A 22320-nucleotide genomic window follows, 5' to 3' on the forward strand; every position below is an offset into this window, starting at 1 on the left:
CTCTGTTCACATGATTCTTTGAGAATAAAACTATACAATCACATGGCAAGCTTGAACTCACAAATATTAATAATCATAATAATGTAAGCAGATATATTTATACAGCATTTTAAGATTTTTCAGATGGTACATGCTCAACCCTTCCTTATTCTTCCAAGATTCTCTCTCTGATTAGCATCTTTACCTGCCTCTCATATAATGTCTACTCCTTTTTATTCATGTTTCTACTAGAGCTCAGCAAAAAATTAGTTAGTATTAGTTAGTACAGAAGGTGAGAGACAGCAAAGCCCAGATTCAATGAATGGGAAAACTGAGCAACTGCAACAATTCTAAATGAAACATTTTTAATCCCTTAAAATGTGCCTTAATGGCTATAAGAAACAAATGAAATATCAATTCTAATTAATAAATGAAATATATTTAATAGATTAAAAACTAATTAATTCTAATACTGCTATTAAACGAATGTGATCTTGATCAGATATACCAAGTGTTTGCCAATCACCTCAAGTGCAACCAATATTTTTAAAATGCTTTATTTCCCTTTCACGAAAGACTTTAAAAATAAGCCCTTATTTTAACCTCTCAAGCTCTGAATACTTCTTCCGTATCAAGCAATGGATTCCTCCTTTAACTTGTCCTCTGATGTAACAAAGGATTACAGATCATATTTTATGACCAAAGTCAACATACAGTATGGCCAGTGTATCTTGATTAAGCACTGTCTCATCTTATTTCTGGCCAACAGAGCCAGTCTAGTTCTATGACTTACTTGTTTATTTGTTAATTCCTTTCATGGTATATTCGGTCACTCAAACTCTCCTCAGAGGAAGCATGCTTTTTAAGAGATGCTTAAAGTATTAGGCTTTTGGTTTTATATCAATTTGCTGGAAAAGTTAAACCACAGTTCCTATTTAATTTTAATTCAATGATTTATTCAATATTTATTCAATATTCAATAACATTTATATGTCACATTATTCAGAATTTTACATACCTTGTACTGTGCAGGGTGAAGAAAAGCATTTGAGATATTTTCCTGTCCTTACACCTCAAAACTGGAAATGACTTTAATGAGGGTGGGGATAATTTTATGGCCTTCTTATTACCTTATACACACATTTAGGTTTTCTCTTTTTAAATAACATATTTGTTGATGCACAACAAAAATACCACCATGAAATGTCAGCTATTAAGCCCGAGGGTATCATTTACACTCAGCTGCCTCTATTTCTGTTTACAGCTGAGACTGAAGCTTAATAGTGATGATCATTATGTAACATTCATTAAGCACTTATGTGTTGGTGTCCTACAGAGAAGAAGAGGAGTCCCATCCTTGTCCTTGAGGAGCTTATCCATCAAGAACACACCAAAATGATAAATCACAGTTAGGCAATGCCCATGAACACATGGGGATTCTCCCCTAATCACAGCCATTGATGAAGAACAGAGGAAAACCCTTCATACCAAAAGAATCTACAGGTGTTGGTCGGTGATTTCTTGAGCCCAACTCTTTCCCCCATCTCATCACTGTGCTGATATGGAAGGAGATAAAGAAGGTAAAAATCATACATGTTCCACATATGACCAGGTTGACTCCCCACACAGTGACTCTGCTCATGAAGAGCTAGGGAGAAACAGCAGACACGGCCTGTCTCTAGACAGTCAACAGTCTCATCCGAGCAACGAACCTGTTTTGTGAACAGTGATTTTCATTGTACTTTACACCAAGAGGTTTACTATACAAACTCTGAAACAATTCAACATAATCCTCCTGGCCATGCAGTGATAACTACAACAGTAGCTAGCATTTAAATAGCACCTATATACCAGGGACTGTGCTAGGTGATTTACAAATATTATCTTATTTGATTCACACAAGAAACCTAACAAGGTAAGTACTATTATTAACGCCATTTTGCAACTGAAGAAACTTAGGCAAACAGAGGTTAAGTGACTTGCCTGCCCAAATTCACCCAGCTGGTGTCTGAGGCTGGATCTGAACTCAGATCATCCTAACTTCAGATCTAATGCTCTAGCCACTATGCACCTAACTGCCAGCAGCCAAAATAGGCTAAAAAACACAGCTAAGACAGCCCTTATCCTATGTTATTTCCTAAGGAATATGCCAGAATGCCAATGTACTGTGCTACTAATAATACCACCACCACCATCTTACATTTATATTGTATTTGTTTTCAAAGTGCTTTATCCATTATCTAAATTGTCTGTTAACAAAAATGTCCCTATTGCATTGCAGCATCGCAGGTTAGAATCACAGAATCCTAGATTAGGAAATGACGTTGGATCTTAAAGGTCATCCAGTTCAACCTCCTAATTGAAACATGAAATCCCCTTTCCAGCACCCTCAAGAAATGGTCAATAATCAAGTTCTGCCTCAAATACTTTAAGTGTCAAGTCCATTCCATTATTAGATACTTCAAATTATTAGTCAATACTTCCTTATCCTGAACTTAAATATGCACTTCTGTATCTCCTACCTATGATCTTCGTTCTGTCTATGTGGATGAAGGATTCTAATCCTTCACAACACTGTTAATGTTAAAATGTTGTAAGATACAGCTCAAGTCTTCCTTCATCTCTTATCTAGGTGAAACATCTTTAGCTCCTTCGCCAATCCTAGCATGGTTTGGAGTCTACTCACCATACTAGTCCTACTCCTTTGCTTTGCACATCCCTGTTCATTTTGGACTAAGAGGGTGGAGGTTAGAGTAAACATGGCAAAGGCCAAGGGTGGAAGGGCATGTGAGTACGTGCATGTTGGGAGTAGGGAACCTCCCCTTTCTGCTGAATTTGATCTGGCCATCGATTGCAGCAGAAGATGACACTGCTCTAACACTATGAACTACAGAACAACTCTTCTCATCTTCCTATCTCCTTTCCCCACAGCAGTTGACTATGGTCTCATCTTCAGATATTTCTAAGTGCAGCAGATAAATCTAACCCATTTGTTCCTGAAGGTCCCCTCTTCCCAAATCTCTTCTAGTTCTCATTCTATACCACTCCCACTAGGACTTAACTAACCCCACCACCACCACCAAAAAAGAAAAAGGAAGGAGTTTCAATTATGAACTATGACCTTGATGATCTATGTAATGACAACTTAACCCCCAAAATTATTTTTCCCCTAACTAACCTTAATGTGAAATTCAAGATTCATTAATTCTGTTGACTGGAGAGTTTAAAATCCCTTGTTTTCATTTTAAAAGTGAGTGGTAAAACATTTTACATTTCTCCCAAGAAAGCATTCACTAAATGATTTTTTAAAAGTTTTGATATTTTCTATTAATCCACAATTGTTTAAAACAAAAGCTTCTCTTACCCTCTTATTTGGATGAATTTTAGAAATGAGAGTAATTGGCTACTCAATAAGCATTTATTAAGCACCTACTAAGTGCCAAGCGCTATGCTAAGTACTGGGATACAAAGAAAGTCAAAAGACAGTCCCCCCTTGCTCTCAGGAAGTTCACAGTATAATGAGAAAATAACATGTAAATATCTATGTACAAACTGGAGAAAATGGAGAAAATCAACAGAAGGAAGGTATGAGCATTAAGGAGGGTGGAAGAGGCTTCTTACAGAAGGTAAGATTTCAGCTGGCACCTGAAGGAAGTCAGGGAAGCCAGAAGGTAGAGAGGAGGGAAGGAGAGTGACAGGTATGGGAAAGTCAGTGAAAAGACCCAAAACTGGAGATGAGGCTTCTACTTTGAGGAAACCCATGGAGGTCAGCGCCACCAGATCCCAGAAGGATGGCAGTAACAAAATCAGCCACAAAGCTAAGGCCAACTAGGCTAACTCCTTACCTGAATCATAAATCTCCTTTGCAAAATCTCTGACATTGAAGGCTCTTCCTGAAAGACGAAGGAAGGAGAGAAGACTCTCTAATGTTTCTCAGCTAAGTTTACTGGCATGTCATGGGAACACACACACTTTATCATACTTCTTTTACTGCAATCAGCAAAATCCTACCTGACAGGCTAATATATCTATGCATTTACTAGGTTTATCAGAAATGTCATAATCATCTTTTACCAAAGTCATAAAGAAGTTTTTTCCTCTCTCTGCTCCAAAAAGTAGAAGTGCCTTTCCAACTCAAATGGGAGAACACTAAGCCAGAAGTTTTACTTTTGTTTAAGGCCATGAAAAGTAAACAAAAGGATTTAGACTTCTAAATGGCTTTAGTTCATTAACACCTCATTTAGCTAGAGGGTCATATCCTTCAACTGTAATCATAAATGAAAAAAAGAACAAGGAAGCAGAAATAGATATTCAGTAGATGATATCACAAAGCCCACATTACAGTCATAAGGTAACATCTTCAGCCCTTATTTAGTGACTATTTATTAATATTTTAGACATAATTCTAAAAAGCTTAGTTATCTGGTCCCAGCCTAGAATAGATTATAAGAAACAATACAGAACAAAAAATAACTAATAGAGAGACAAGAATATCAGCGCTAGAACTAAGAGGTGCCATGTAATAGTGTCGGAACAAACCAGAAAATCTAGAGAAAAAAATCCCACAATTGTTCAAAACCATTTAACACGAGATCAAAGACATCTCAACAACCCTTAAAGGCATTATTACAATACAAGGCTTTCATTACCAATGGATGCTCTACAGACTGTAACAAACTGGGATAGAAGGAATTCTCATGGTGTTTTAGACACATTCTGAACTGGAGACAAAAAAATGGCCCTTCCTGGTTTCTTCTTCAAGTAATCTTTTGATTACTTGAATTATTGCAACACAAATACGAAAACAGTGTTAATGTCCACAAGATGACATTAAAGAAAAAGTTAAATTCTCTTCAGTATACTCTGCATAAAAAAGGCAAGTGTGTGATCCATTAAAAAAAAATACCAAACAACCTCTATTAAAATGGTTGAACTTGGCAAAGTTTGGGTTCTCAAAGGAGAAAGCTTTTGTTTTCTGGGAAAATTAAAACTATGGAGCGCCTTCCTCCATGACACTGGCAGAATGAGTTTTTAATATTAAGAGGCAAAAAAAGTGGGATAAGAGAAAAAGCATTGACTTAGGAAAGCTAGGTTTAAATTCCGGCCCACATACTTAAGAGCTGTGTAATTGTTAATCATGCAGAATCTCAGCTTCCTCATCTACAAAACTGGGACAATAATAATTACACAACCAACAATACAGAGCTATAGTGGGGAGAGTGTCATGTAAATGTGAGATGTATGTGTGTGTTTGCCTGTGTATATGTGGAGGAGAAAATGGCAGATTATTCAGGCCAAATGAATAAGGTGGCTAGTGCATAGGGAGGGTAGATGACGGTGGAAAGCCAGAAGGGAAAAAAAAACAACAAAGCACAAGAAAACCAGTAAAATTCTCAGTTATTGGAAATAATATTCTTCCTAATCTTCAATTCCACAGTTAGATGTTAAATGAGTTTTAGGCAGTAATGCAAAGGTTAAAATTGTATTACATTTTATAAACAAAGGAATGACCCTTCCTTTTCCCCAAATTCCTAATATATTAGAGGCCCCTTTTAACTTCTAAAGTAAACAAAAAAGCTAATGAAGTGTGGAAGGGGAATCTATCATCCTATTCCTATTTCCAGGTAAACTATTTTCTATTTCTACATGCTTAAGCTTGGCTTTTGTCACTTTGTATTAAAAAAAAATAGAAAGAATTCTCTTTGGGCAAATTCTACAGGTACTGAACTGAAGGCCAATACCATAATTCCCTTACTCTAATGATACAGGGTAAAATTAAAGAATAAAATAAGACTGTGGACAACATGTTAAACAAGCCAACTAGATATCAGAACATATTTACCAGCCTCTTTATCCAGAAAAAAAGTACACAGTTCAACTTCATTTTTATCTTAGTTTGCTTGAAAAAATTTGTCATTGAAAAGTACAACAAAATTTCAATAATCTGGACTTTACTAACCCATAATTTGTGAGCTAAAAAGCTGCTGAGCACAAATCCCCTAACTTAAAAGATTATATTGTTTTTCAATGAAGGTCAATGTAAACTAAAAGTCTGTCCCGGCAAATTTTCTAAAATTGATTATTACTACTTTTAAATACCTCAAATTAATTACTAACAAATAGCCTACAAACAGAGGTTCTGCTGAGCCTAAAATGCCCATCACACCAAAATCCTTAAAAATAGTCATATTTCCCTTTTAGTAGAAAAACACATTTCCTATCTGGAAATTGAACTTTTATTGACCAAGAATATTTATCTTAAAAAGGAGGAGAAACAGGATGTATGCAAAAAATGAAACCAAAAAGCCCTTTCAAAAAACTAATATGCATATCAGGAAACATACACGCTAAAGTTTGTGTTGCAACTCCTACTACTTGCACTTTCATTAAGGGGTCTATTTGTCCTACTTCTGGACACAATTCCAAAGAGCTTAGAAACTGGAAGAAAATAAGGATTAGAAAATTATAGGATTCCCATTGGCGGGCACAGTAGCAGCAGTAAGATGATGCCAGCAAAGGAGACAAAAAGGAATTTAAAAAATAAAAGGCACGCCTGAGACCTGGAGCCCAGGTAGAAATAGAATGGTGATATGTTTGTACAAGGAGGTGGTCCAGTCATGCAATGAAAGCTAAGAATGCCGGATGCTAGTCCTCTATCAGTACTCTCAACATGTGATAAGACCTAGAGAAAGGGCTCCAGAATACTGAATGTATCTTCTATGGAGGATCTATAGGAGAAACCTAGACAAATACAGCACAGAATCAGAAGGTGCAAAGGGGTTGTCATCTGCATGGTAGTGTGACTAAAGTTAGCCTGTGGGTTTGGATTGTGAAAAGGAGCAGCACCTGGAAATAATGGCCATTACAATTATTTATTACCCTTGGAGGGGAAGTTACAAGCACGGGAATGATTGGTCAGTACAGTCTAGCTTCACAGCAGACACACACACACACACACACACACACACACACACACACACGCAGTAATCAAGGGGAGATGATGGTCCAAGTAGGAGGACAGAAAGCATCATCCCCAACAGGCTGCAAGGAGCTTTCTTTCCTGGGCTCACAGAGTCATCACTGTCTCTTATCAGGAGGGAAGCCCCTGATCTTGAAAGATGCCAGCCTTCCTGCCAGGACCCTTAGCACTCAAAGTAAGGACCACCACCCATTCATCTGTCTAAGGCTTGCTCCTTGTTCCTGTGGATAAAGGGAGTGGACACTCTGATGAGATTACAAGATTACAACTGTTGAAGACTTGAGCATTGAAGCAAATTAAATTTAAATAAAGATAATGCATTTATTAAGTGCTATGTGTCAGGCACAGTCATTTAAAAAAAAACAAACCAACTATTAGTGTATCCAGTGGTTAGGATCATAGATTCAGAGATGGAAGGCACCTAGGTTCAATTCTATTGTGGAGAAGTATCATAAAAATGTAAGATACACAGATAGATACACACTTGTGTATAAACATATGTACTGCTAGAGGATAAAAGAAAATGGCAGAGAATGCAGGGATCTAGTTCAATTTCTTCATTTTACAGATAAAAAATAAGCAGCCAGAAGAGGGGAAAGAATTTGCTCAAGGTGACACAATAAGGATTAGTGGTAGGATTTGAACTCTGTCTCCTGAGTTCAGAATCAGTATTCTTTCCATCATGCCACACTGCTACCTCCCCCAAAGGTTGAAGAAACCATGGCAGAGCACAGCAAAGGAATATTGTTGAACCATGAACAATGATAAATAAGTCCAAATATGGAGGTTGCACCTGAGGTGAGAGTGAAGAAAGCAGATTATTCCTATTCCTATTACTGCTACTACTACTACTACTAAAGAGCTGGCTTTTTTACACAGCTTTAAAATCTGCAAAACACTTTCTATGTATTATCTCATTTGATCCTCACAACTCTGGAAGGTAGGTGCTTTTATTATTCCAATGTTTACACATAGGGAAACTAAGGCAAATACAAGTTAAGTGACTTGTCCAGGATTACTCAGTTAGTGTCTTCCTGATTCTATTTCCAGAACTCTTATTTACTGTGCCACCCCAATTGCCTTAAAAATACACTATTAAAAACAGTTGACTCAATAATAATAATAATTAAATATTCTGAAAGTGTAATAAAAATATCAAAAAAGTTATCTGTTCAAAGATTTTTAAGATATCATTATATGTAACTGAAAAAAATGGAAGCAAAATATATGTTCAACCATAGTAGAATGACTAAATAAATCATGTAACATTAACATGATGCTATGAATGCTATTAAGATGGGCAAGAAGGAAGATCACAATAAAATCTGAAAAGACTTCCATGAAATAATGCAAAGAAAAAATCAATAACCAGGACAACTGAGTGCACATTAATTAGTACCCTACAAGAGGAACAAACATAGACTGAGAATGACTGAACAAAGTAAGAGTCTTGATGAGGACTTTGAAAGAATAACTGAAAAGTTATGATATTTTATTCATAGAAATGAGTTATTTTAAGTTTAGTTATTAAGCAAAATGGATCGGATGCTTTGATGTTCAGTAACAAGTTTTTAACAGGTATAGGTTCTGGACCTGAGTTTTCATCGATTGAGCAAAATATTTTTGAAAGCAAGAACAGAATCTGATAAGTTTACACAAGAAAAAATCTCACCTGGGGACACAAGATAATTATTGTTAGTATTATTATTGTTAATAATAAGTTAATATTTATATATATAACATATATAGCACTTTAATATTTGCAATGTGCTTTTAAAATACTATTTCTTTTTTTTTCCTTTTTTTTACTTTTGGAGGCAATCAGGGGTAAGTGACTTACCCAGGGTCATATAGCTAATGTTTGAGGCCACATGTGAACTCAAGTCCTCTTGACTCCAGAGCTGGTTATTCTACCAACTGTGCCAACTAGCTGCCCCAATATTATTTCATTTGATCTTTACAAGAGCCCTGGGAGGAAGATGCCATTATTATCACCATTTTACAGATAAGGAAAACAATGCAGATCAAGTTAAGTGACTTGTCGAAGGTTCACATAGCTGCCAAATTTGAAATCATATTTTCCTAACTCCAGGTCCAGTTTTTACCTACTATACCACCTTAGCTGCCTTTTAAGATATGTTGTTAACTCATTAAAGTTGCATGTGTATGTATACAAACATACATATACATATATTTTCCCTTTAAAACTTAAGTTTTTAGTTTATAATTTTATTATGATTTTAATAGTTACTGATTTTTTTACCATTTTAAAATTTTTATATTTAGAATATTTTCACAAATAACTGGCATTTCTTTTTCCCAAACAAACCTTAAATTTATAACTATTAATAAAGAAAACAGCAACATGTAACACTTTTTATCTAGCCACCAACATTTTCCTTTCTAAATTTTAAATTTACACATTATCTGTTCAACTATACATATATATTTTTTTTAACAAAACAAAGTTAATATTTACATAGGATTTGGGAGCTGGAATGAACCTTAGAGATGATCTAATCTGATAACTTACGCTTATGAAAGGCTAATATACTGAACAAGAGGCAATTACAAATTTTTGGAAATGAAGTTATGCCTTTGGGATTTTCAAGTTGAATTTGTTATTCACTTGTTTTCGGTCATGTCTGACTCTTCGTGAACCCATTTGAGGTTTTCTTGGGAGAGATATTGGAATGGTTTCTCACTTCGTTCTCCAACTCTTTTTATAGATAAGGAAACTGAGGCAAACAGGGCTAAGTGACCTGCCAGGCCAGAAGAGTCTCCGGCCAGATTTGAACTGAGAAGAAGAATGCTCCCGGCCCCAGGCCCAGCACTCTATCCACTTCACCACCTAGCTCCCTCTTCCCCCCACCCTATCCTCCCATCCCGTTTAAATAAAAGTTTTCTTCTCCCTTTCCACCTTTTGGGGAGAGGAGGAATTGGGGGAGGAGCCTGAATGTATAACTCCCCTGACACAGCAAATATTCAATGGGCAAATTCCCTCTACCAATAGGGATGAGCAATTGCTGATCAACCTTAAAGAGATGCCTGGGGACACTTGGGGAGTTAAGTGACTTATCATGCCCACGTCAGAAATGAGGCTTAAACACAGGTCTTCCTCAGGTCAGTTCTCTATCCACTACTTCACACTGTCTCTCCTTTTCTTTACTGTTCCCAGACTCAATTATATCTGTTTTCCCTCATTTGCTGATAACATATAGAGAAGTTTCCTGACAGGTAGTAGGATATAGTGGGTTAGAGTAATCAACTTGCAGTCGTTTGAATCCTGCCAAAGACACTTACCATGTGACCTTGGACAAGTCATACAACCTCTCTGGGCCTCAGTTTTATGCTATGGGATCCCTTCCCACCCTAAATATATGATCCTATAAAACCAGAATTCTGAGATATCATTGCGCTAAAATACAAAAGACTACATTTGATGAGGTTCTTTGGTACTTCAATAACTGGATCGTATAATAGGGGCCCAATAAATTTATTATTAATGACACCAAATCCTTCTATATAGAAAAGAACATAATACTGAAGGTTAAGTGCATTAGGACTTAATTCCTGATTTCATTGAGAGGGTTATTATCATGTTGATGTCTAAAACATACATTAAACACAGCTAGATATACCAAGAATATCTTGAGATTTAGAGGTAGACAGTAACAATAGAAACTATCTAACACAGGCCCCTTCTAGTAAGTAGCTAACCAAAAATTCAAGCTCATGTTCCTCAATTCCAAATCCAGCACTTTTTCCTCCAAGTAAAGCTAATCTCTTTAGTTCAGATGTGTTTTGACTCATGGTGATCCTGTTTTAATTATCACTCTGAATAGCCATGTACCACTTCAAGAACCAAGTGCATAACGTAATCAGGATTACCTACAATGCAGTAAAGGAGAAAATGTGCTAGACTTGAGAGTTAGAAAAGAACTGGAACCCTTAGTTATGTGACCACTGGCAAGTCACTTCAACTCTGGGCCTCAGTTTCCTCAACCTACAAAACTATCCCTCTAGTACCTAATTAATTCACCAGATCTTTGTGAAGATCAAATAAAAACAATGCTAGGTAAAGTGATTAGCAAACCTTAAATTGTTACATAAAAGACACAGGAAACAAACAATGCAGAATTCCAACCAAACTTAAATGGCACTAGCTTTATCTACAGAAATCTATAATTCTTTGTATGCAGAGATCTCTACTCCTAACCCCATCACAGAAGCTGGGTAAATAGCTAACTTACTCTGAAATGCATTAATAGAATTTACTCTAAATACAGTATCAAATCTAAGTTCTGAAAGAATCATTCATTGGCAATATTCCCTTCTTTTATTCAGAGTGATTTTAATAATATTCTGAAGGGAAGGAATTACATGGAATTTCGGAACCTGAGAGACAATCATCAATTTCTAGGCCTGGAATAATGAGGTAACTCTGCTAATGTTGAATCCATTATATCCCACAGATTAGTAACTATTTGGATAGACTCTAGAGTAGATTATCTCTGGGGTTCTTTTCTGCCCTAGATCCTACGAGAATCAAAATACTATGAGAGGTTTATTTAGGTCTATATGTGACCAATTCTTTCCCTGAGGGAACAACGATACTTAGCTAACCAGATTTTATGAAAAAGATAAACTGCTCCAAGAGAATCAAAGGGAGGTTCCCTTTATGTAGTCAAATATAGTCTTTCCCTTCTGCTAATGTTTAAATTGTAATCAAAATTTATTACTTCAAAATAACTTATCATGAACAACCAATTACTCTTTCACTTAAAAGTGATAATACTGTAAATCATTAAATACTAGCTATTACTATATCCCCCACACTGCCAGGGATCTAAAATTCCTTTGTATTCTCTTGCCCTCTACTAATTACTGCATCTGATTTACAATTTATACAATTAGCCACCATACTAGTGTATTTAAGATTCAAATCTACTGAAGATCTTAAAGTCAAATCACTCTTTTACAGTTCTCTGAAAATTTTTTATAAAAATTTGTGAAATTATGAAAAAAGAAATAGAAGGGAATAATTTAACATCTTATATTCCTTCACCTAGCCATTCAATTCTACAGTACAGACTTCTTAAATATTGAATTGGACCTCAGATATCTGAAAAGGTACCTCATTTACATAAATTACCTATTAATCATTAATATTAACTATTTCCTTTCAGTATAGACCAAAATGCTGCAGTGGCATTGAGGGGAATAAGGCGAGCACAAAAAGTGAAAGCTTTGTAGTTGAAAATGAAAGTTATTTAACCACATAAGCTGAGAATTTGATAATCAACTTGTAAATAGTCACATTTCCATTTAGCAACACAAGCAGTACCTGAATCTAAATAACTATATTTACTATTATATATTCTTATACTTCTTTTATAAAAACATGATTTGAGGACCTCTGTGGCATAACAGACCCCCCCCCCACTCAATGTGAAAAATTAATGTTAATGAGGGCACCCTGCTTAAAACAAGGCTGTTTCTGTTCATTTTTATTATACTAAAATCCATTCGCTCAGGTGAGAATTGTAATTAAGATATTTCTTTTACCTGGCTAACATACTTATTTGAAACACTACAAACAGAATGCAAACGGAGGATTTTAGTAAGGATGGAAATTGTTGAGTGTGGAGAGTGAAATGTCAGTGTTGCCGGAAAGAGAGAAAAGAAGGTAACTGAATCATTTAAAAAACAACTTACAAAAAAAATAAAAATAAAAATTTCTAAAGGAGGCACAAACAAGCAGGACAGCTTTGAAAGCATTATGTTGAATTTATAATATACTCTAGAAAAAGGAAACAAGCCATATGTACCAGAGATTTGCAATTTCCTATCCAATATCTTTTTTCTTTTACACCTTGTATGTAAAAAAAAAAAAAAAAAAGGTTCTCTCTTTTGTGTGTATATGTTTAAGTGTAAAATTTTAAAAAGAAATTTAAAAAAGAAACTGGTGGATATCACCAAATTGATTGACATGTTGCTCTTTACTCCAACCCACTTCTATAACTGGAGTACAATAAAACCTCCAATATTAATGTAATGCTTATGATTATCAGAATGATCTTATTCACATCTATAAACTGTCATTAAAAGAAGTGTTTAAAATAAACAAAACAAACAGCTTGGTTTGACATCAATTTTAGAATTTTCAAGACGTCCACTAAACAGGAAGTCCTATCTAAAAATGCAAAATACCTTAGATTGCAAACAGGAATGATTTAAAGTTAAAACTCAGAAACCATAATATTTAAATAATTTTTACATGGGGCCAGTAATTCTCAACACCTTATTCTTTTTAAGATGGTAAAGTATCCCCTCTATTTTTTCATCATCATATATAGAAATCTTTATTATCTTCATTATATTAATGAGTATTTCTAGAAATAGAGGACTATAAATCTCTCCCTTTAAACTATATAAAGGTAAACTGATGATTCTGTCAATGTTCTTATATCTATAGGTTTAGCTAAACTTGTTAAATACTTTTGCTGATTATTTGTTAATTTAAAAATAATCTACCACACCTGAAGGAAAAAAAAAACATAACAAGCATACCTTTCACCTTGTCCAAAGTCCTCACCTTCAGGCATTTCAGCCCTTTAAAAAAATAAAGTAGATACCACTACAGCACTCTGTAGCAAGGTAATTATTCCAAATGGTAGACTCTTTTCCACTCTGGAGCTAAATGTGTCAGTAGGAAAACACCCAGCCAGAGTTCTTCCCCCTTAGGAGAAGAGAGCTCCAGGCTCCTCCAGTCAGTGTTTACACACTTCCTGCTGGTCTTGAATGAAGCTCCCAGTCCTGTCTTTGTTATTGGCCCCTTCTATAAATAAACAGGTCAGTCACCTCTTACTCCAAGTACCATGACTGGCAGCTGGGGAGCAAGGGCAGCTCAGCTGCCAAGCATTTCTCTTTAGTCTTGTGAGGAGGCATCACCACCCAGTTATTAACCTTTATTTGGATGACTTCACAGAGGCCTGTTCCTTTTCTTTGCTTTTTTTTCCCCTCAACGTGGCAGGGCACTGAGCCCTAAGAACAGATACACCACAGGTGACCCAAAACTTCAGCACAGACTACCAAATCTCATATCCGTCAAGCTGAAGCAGGGGGTTTGGAAGCAAAAGGTGTTGTAACTATGACAGTATCCAGAAATGTTTGCTCGATGTCACAACCATTCACTTGGCAAAAATGTAGCTGGAATTGATTTTTTCCCCCTTCTTTCTCCAAGAAATGTCATCACTGTACACCAATATTTCTTTAGAGGACAGTGTCAGTCATTTTTCCAAGAAAAAGTCACTACTGCAGTATCAGAACTTGAACTTGCTAACTCAGACAGAGTATGTCCCTGGGTATCTATTTGTAAAATGGTTTCTAGTAAAGCCTTCTCTGATACTGGTAAAGGGCCAAGTTGTGAATCTGAGATATTTTTAAAGCCCATTCCTGGCCCCTCCACTCCCATAACACTTGTTTGTCACAACTTGAGGAACAGAGCAAAACAAATTCAACCTGTATGTTTCAACTTTTATTTACCAAAGAGGAGAAACAGAGAGAATGGCAGATAAGAGAGGATGAGGCAGACAGACAGACAGACACAAGCACACTTTTTTTTTAAAGCTGCTCTGGGAAGATCATAGTTATACTTTTCAACCAAAATAGCACAGGGTCACAGGCTAATAGGTTTGGAGCTACTAAATCACTACTAATTAGAGAAATATAAATTCATGTAAATGTAAGTTAAAACAACTCCGAGGTACAACCCATTAGATTGGCTAACAAGACAGAAAACGAAAATGACAAATGCTGGAGATGTGGAAAAATAGGTGCTAATAGGTGCTGCTGGGGGAGGGATAAAAGTGGTGGCAAAATCTTGAGGGCCAGAAATAAAGCCTAGAGGGGAATGAAGCATGACTGGTCTGGGCCTATACCCAAAATAGAGATTCCCAAAGGAAATCGAAAATGCATGGCAGAAGCACATTGCCAGGTGGATGGTACCAGGTACTCAAAGAAGTTCCAGGGTAGGAGGCTGACTCCTGGGTCCAACCCCCTAAACTGAGCATCCAAATTTATCAAATCCTTTCTTGATGGGCAAATAGATAAAAATACTGCGTATCTCAAATGACTGTTTATGTCTTTAAAGCATATAGTATTTTCTGTTTATTATTATGCTACTGAATTCCTCAAGAGAACCTGCCCATGCATTTTAATGGTCAATGAAGGGTTTCCTACGCTATAGTACAATGCATGAACCATATGTATTGTGATCCTGAGTTACTGAAAGGAAATGCCCTCATTCACCTTTCCTTGAAATTTTAAATCACTTCTGGCCCCCAGGAATTCAATTCAAGAGAGGTGTTGGTAGTAATCTCTGAGGTCTAAAAAAAAAAAAAAGTGGCAAGGAGGAAAAATAAGAGGAGGGAGGCATTATAGCTATTTTCAAGTATTTAAAAAGCTTTCACAGAAAAGAGGGATTTAATGGCTTCTTTATTTTATCCCCAGATGATGGAACTAGGAACAATGACAAGTTATACAGAGATTTTTTAAAAATGTTTTTCTAACAATTAGAGCTATCCCAAAGTGAAATGGGTTGGCTTGGGAGGGTGTGGATTTCCCTCTCACTAGAGGTCTTCAGGGAATGGTCAGGGGATCTCTCATATGAGTTGGACTAGCTTCCCTCAAAGTCTCTGTCCAGTTTTGAGATTTTGTGTTAAATGTCTTTTAAAAACTGGGTACCTGGCCTTTATGGAAATATACAGATATTATAATAATATATTAGTAAAATAATATCATTCCATATTAATATTATATTGTCTATTAATTATATATTATATAGTTAATATATAACTACATAGATATTATATAAATACATATTTATACATCTATGTGCAACAAGCACAAGAGATTATTTTCTCTCCTATTCTTCTAAGCTCTTTTTTCTAAGACAAAGAAGAAAAAAAAATTCAGAATTCTGAAATTTGGCTGAAAGTATAAACAATCTCTATGAAATAGAATTTATAGAATCATGGAATTCGAGTGCTGGAAGGAACTTAAGCAGCCATCTGGTCCAATCTGTACCCAAATGTTATTTTCATTATGTAACACACCTATCAGGTGGACATCCAACCTTGATTTGAAGACCTCTGATGAAGGAAAATCCATTGCTTTCTGAGGCAGCCTGTATAGGAAATTTTTCCTTACAACAAGCTGAGATTAGACTCTCTGCAACTTCCACACATTGTTTCTAGTTCTGTCATCTAAGGCAAAGAAGAGTAAGTCTGACGATCTCTTTTCCATATCACAGTCCTTCAAATACTGAAAATATCCATTATATCCCAGCCAACTACCCAGCCAGTCTTCTCTTCAGCTAAAAATCCCCATTTCCTTCAATCCATTCATCTTCATAGGACATGTTATTATCAATCTTAACACCAAGCTAGGTGCCTGCCTCTGTGCATTCCCGAGCTTATCAATGTCCTTTCCAGAATACTGCATACAGAGTCAAACGTCATACACCAGATGTGATGTTCCCAGAGTGGGTGCTCTTTGTTGGTGAGAATCAGATCTAGATTAGAAGTTCCCCTCTTTGGTTCCTCCAATTTTGAAAGAGGAAACCAAGGAAGAAATTAACACCTACCCTACTTCTGGCCAAGAAAGATCTAGATTTCAGGATAACTGGAATGCCCCATGAAACCCAAATCATGCCTCAGGGGCAAAGATGATCTCAAGATCTGGAATACACCCTAGTGATAATATTGCTCCAGTTGTACCTGTGATGGTCTTCAACCAATTTCTTCCCATCCTGGGATTCTACATATTTTAATATACAGTATTATTCCACTGCCTCCTTTCTAAAATACATTTATGTACCTTTACAGAGATTGTTTTGGCTAGCTCAGATGATATAGTATGGCATCATACTAAGCTTTTAATCTTAAGGTAATAAAGTTCAAACCCCATGTTAAGTACTCATTTCATCACAATAATTAACATATATAGCACTTTAAAGTGTGTGAAGTGCTTCACATACACAATCTCATGTGATACAGCAACGAGTGAGGTAGCTACATCAGATATTATTCCCATAATATGTATAGATGGAGAAACTGAAGCCTTAAAGAGGTGAAGTGATTTGTCCATGATCACACAGCACTGGTAAGTGCTAGAGGCACAGTTCAAACCAGGTCTTGCTGACTACGTCTAGTGCTCTATGACACACCATACTGTCTCTTACTTGATTTTTAGATTTTACTATTTGTCTCACAAAGTTGTTGCAAGGTTGAGCTTTGTTAATTGTAAAGTGCTGTGTAAATCTAAGCTATAAATATTATACAGAGATTCAAAGAACAACCAGTTTGCACAAAACACACTATACAACGTCTGGGAGCAGGAGCATTTTGACTAACATGGTATCTTCTTTCACAAAGAGTTGTAAGGTCTTTAAGATGCTGGCACGACCTTTACCTGGCTATAGTTATCAACATGGTGCTCCTCACTGCTCACACAAACTAGTTTGAGAACCCAATCCTAGACTTAAACACGGGTTGTGTGGATGTGCCTAAATCATTAGTTTATCTCTTCTAATTAGAGATCCTGGGATTAAAAGATGGAAAAGACCTTAGAAATCATCTAATCCAAAATGAGAGGCCACAGAGGCCTACAGAGATGACATAAGCCCAAAGTCATTCAAGTCACAAGTAAAAGAACCAGAATCTAAGACTCTCTCTTCATTCTACCACAAAATGAAAGGTTTATTTCATAATTATGATTTCACTGCCATGGCTACTTATTTATCAGGAACAGTTTGTGGGTGTTAGCTGAATGTTCAGGCCATTTCACAAGCATAAGAGAAGAAAGGGGGGAACCATAACAGTCGTCAGGCTTAAATGTATAAGTAGTTCAGTATTGAGGACAGAATTCAGGACATTTTGGGGAAGTTATAAGAGTCAATTATAAAGGAGAATTTTCTAATAATGAGAATTGTTCAAGAATACAATAGTCTGGATTACAGAGCCCTAAATTTCCTTTAACTGGAAAAGCCTTCAGCTAGGGATGGTCAATCAGCCATTTGTCAGGGACTTTACAAAGAGTTCCTGCATGGGAAAGAAGATTGGATTTGATCCAGTTTAATTCAATTAATAATTCATTAAATGCCTACTATGTACAAGGCTCTGCGCTAAGTGCTAGGGGATACAAAGATGGAAAGCACTACAATCTAATGGGGTAAAGGTGGAGAGACTGAAAGCAAAAAACAAACAAACAAACAAACTACCAAAGGACCACAGCATATAGAGCTGGAAATTATTTAGCGGAACCTGTTCATTTTACAGATAGGGAAAATGAGGTTTCAAAATTTTGACCTCTAAGGTTCCTTTCAATTCCAAAATTCTGTGATTCTATTTTTACTAAATTGAAAGGTTTAATGTACTTACTACTCATAGCTTCACAGGTCAATGACAACAAAAAAGGTTAACGTTTTCTTGTACCACTTACAATTTTATGTTATACAGGTTTTGTGAAACCAGAAATTTGGCTACTATTAAGTGACTCCTACAGTACAATTAGTTTATTTGAAACACTGAGTTACTGAGTCATACTGAGTTATCCCTACTCATGGCTCCTCTGAGTAGTTAGAGCATTCAAGAGAAAATTCCACCCCAAATATTCAAATCCAAACTAGAGCATTTAAGAAAGATCAAGCTCAGACTGACTGAGAGCCCTCAAAAGAGATGAGGTTTGAAGCTGACCCATCCAAGATGATATCCAAGAGATTACCGTTGGACATAGTCTATAACCAGTACAACTTAAAAAGCCTAAAGATTATAGTGAATCCTTCAGGTTTCAGTTAAAATAAGTACATACAGGGAAGTTCCAAAAGTCTCTTAGATTCTTTTCTAAACTGTAAAAACAGACCAAGGTGTTCCACAGTCAATCAATCAGAACCACCTAGTACTGATAGCACCGCACACCCTAGAAGCTCCCAATTCCCACCAATCTGTATGCTAGGAAGAACTTGGCTCAAGATACAAACACCTCATCAGCTACAGGCCTACATTTCCATTCTCATATTCCTTATCTGGTATGGATTATAAGATAAACTAAACTCAACTCCTAACTTTATGTCCCAATGGTGAACAGGGAAATAATAAAACTGTTTTGCTTGTGGGGTCTCCCTGCCCCAGGGCTAAACTCTTACTTGGTTTTAATTGATCCAGAATAACAAGAGTATTGAAGAACTCTGAGAATAAGACATGCACTTCCCTCTCACAAACTGGAAATTTAACCCCAACTGAACACTGAAGAGAACTTTCTAAATCCTAAACATAACAGTGTAACTATTTAATAAGGTTACCCTGTCACCAAGAAGTGACTCAGCATTGAGAAGAATCTGGCTTTTAACATACAATGTCTGTTTTCCTTGGGATTTGTTTTACAGCTGACACATTTATTAACTGAAATGATGCCAAGTATTTCCTTAGGACATCAGATAAGCACAAGCTGTGTGTCAATGACTATCTGAGACAAGGGTCTGGATTTCATTCCACCACTCCAGGTCTTATACACGAACAAGCAAGGGATATTATAAATTTAAAGCATGAATATTAGGATAGCCAAACCACCAATACATATTTACTGAGAAACTCATTCCATAAACTCCATCCTAAGTTGCTGCAAGGGGAAGGAAGGGTAGAAAAATACTAAAAGGGGGCTGTTGTCAAAAAGGAGTACTCTTGAGACTATCTGCCTGGCTTGGCCATTTCTATTCCACAAATCCATATCTAAGAGATAAGTATGTATAATATTAAATCATTTTTCAAATGAGAGCTAGCTATGATGCTATTTTAGTACTTTTAAAAATAATGATTAGGGTTTTTAATTTTATTGATTTTATAACAGGGCCAGGGGTCAGGATTGACCAGTTTTTTCAAAGCTTGAGTGATTCCCTTCTGTGGCAGAGAACATACATTCCCAAGAAGGAGAGACGAGAAGTCTCTGCCTCTCTTTGACATTCTCCTTTTCACACATCTGGCATCCTCAGGGATAGGCCTACATGAAAGACGAGGGGAGCCCAAATCATCTCATCTCAGTTTCTACTCCACTCGTTCCCTTTGGGCTGTACTCTATGTGAAACTGAGATGCTTTGCTTTAATACAGAGGGAAAAAGTGACTTCTTAGCCATATAAACTTGAGCTGGCAAATTAGCATGGATTATGAAAGGCAGCCTTGTCCAAACCAGCTCCTATTGGGAGGTTAACTTCTATTTTATATTGCTATGAAGAACACAGGTGTAGTTTATTTTTCTAAGATTCTATATGATATGACATATAGATATACATATAGCATGTATGTATACGTGTATGTGTGTATGTGACTTTTTGGTCATATTGGTACTTCATTTTCCAAGAACATGTATGATAAAATAATCTCCTGGATTTACTAATCTATGTTGCTAATAGAAATAATGTGGAAATATATATCATTCTTTTTCCTTCTCTTAGAATTTCTGAACTATATAGTCTCTGTTTCATTTCATTTTCATATTAAATTGATGCTTATATTTTAATTAGTTGTGACAGTCATGAAGGTAGACCAACATTGCTATCTGAACATGTTATTATATACCATTGTAATGAACACAGAGTATTAAGAATCTTTGCCGTCTTCAAGTATTGGGGGAGGAAAGGGTTAAGATTAAATTTAATAATGAATTCACATTGGCTACACTTAGGACTTTTAAAGGTAGTCAAAACTCCATCATTATAAAAATGCTGAGATGACTCTGTGTGTCTGGGAGAAAGTCAGTGGCTTGTTGATAAAAATAGGTCAATTTTAAAATTCAAGTGTTTTCCTACCTTTCCATCTCTTCTATTCAGAACGATCAAATAACATACCAAATAAAAACAGAAATCTGACTTCTGCCTAAGTTTTGGACACTTCTGTGATAAGTGTTAAATATAGATCAAATCTTCACTCTTACATGTGATAACTTTCACACACATACACACTCTCATATGCCATTCACCAGGTATAAACACAGAATAAGAGAGCTGGAAGTGATCTCTTATGCCACCTAAGTTTTATCTCCATCTTACAGATGCAGAAACGCAGGCGCACTTTAAGAGATGAAGTTGTTTCTGTCTATCTGGCATGTAAACAAATTACCTTTTTTGACCTCTTGCCCTGTGAATTTGCCCACATGAAAACACAAATATCTATATCAGGAACAAACAGACTTTTCTTTCCCACCTTCTCCATCCTTTCATTTCACCCCATTACAGACTTTAATGCTCAGATTCCTTGTCTGGGGTCGGACACTGTAAACAGAGGATGAAAACAACACACTTCCACATCAGGATGTCATCCAGCAGCTAGGAAACAAGCCAGAAAGAATCAAGCAGGGCACAGAATTGGGAGGTGCAGCAAAATCCCTACTGGATAGTAAAGAGAGAATAATTCTGAATAAGAGACAGTTGAAAGGACTCAGGCTTTGATTTCTGCTCAACAAAATGAAGATGTTCATGTGTGTCTGTCTTTCTGTGACCCCATTTGGGACTTTCTTGGCAAAGACACTAGACAGGTTTGTCATCTGCTTCTCCAGCTCATTTTACAGATAAATGAGGCAAACTGGGTTAAGTGACTTGCCCAGGGTCACATAGCTAGTAAGCATCTGAGGTCATACTGAATTCAGGTCTTCCTGACTCCAAGTCTGGTACTCTATCCACTGTGCCACCTAGCTGCCAGTGTGAACACAGGTAGAGGCTAAAAACTTAAGGGAGAGGGGCACTAGAGCCTGGGGAAGCCCCTTTCTAAAGATCAATTAATTTCACAAGGCAGAGAATTTGTAGGAAATGTATCATCATAATCCAGGTGGGCCCTATTTGAATGCCACCTCTGGAGAGGTGTAAAGTTTCATAATTGTTTTATGTTGCATCTTCCTGACACTGGACCGATCTCCACATATATACACACACACACATATATATACATAAATATACATGTACACATGTATATGTACACATATGCACATACATATACACAGTGTGTGTACAAATATAAAATATATATTTATACATACACCCATAAATTCAGTAAAAACTACTAGAATGTTGCTAACTGATACAGTCTTTACTTCAAATTTCTGACAATAAGCCATTCTCCCTGAAAGATCTTTTTCTTTGGAATCTCTTACATCCTGAGTGAGTTTAAAACAAGAAAGCAGAGACGGATGTAATTTCATGTGCAGGTATGTTGAATGGAGGCATAAAGGATAGAAATTGGAGGCCAATCTGTATGGAAGCAGATGGATGCTGAGTAGGGGAGCTACCAGAACTAAAACCAAAAGCCGGCGT

General features: G+C 36.3%; 1 protein-coding gene across 2 annotated transcripts in view; it reads right to left on the minus strand.

Moving 5' to 3' along the window:
* The window catches only part of RETREG1 (reticulophagy regulator 1), a 156724-nt gene that overhangs the window by 41519 nt on the left and 92885 nt on the right, over window positions 1-22320 (minus strand). Inside the window, exon 4 of one of the 2 annotated variants that reach the window (XM_072605461.1) lies at window positions 13532-13573. The exons of the other annotated variant lie outside the window; for it this stretch is intronic. Within the exon in view, the coding sequence (XP_072461562.1) occupies window positions 13532-13573 (42 nt within the window). The remainder of the gene's footprint in view (window positions 1-13531; window positions 13574-22320) is intronic. 2 annotated transcript variants of the gene reach the window in all.

This window comes from Notamacropus eugenii, chromosome 4 (genome assembly GCF_028372415.1).
Source record: "Notamacropus eugenii isolate mMacEug1 chromosome 4, mMacEug1.pri_v2, whole genome shotgun sequence".
NCBI classification, from domain to species: domain Eukaryota; kingdom Metazoa; phylum Chordata; class Mammalia; order Diprotodontia; family Macropodidae; genus Notamacropus; species Notamacropus eugenii.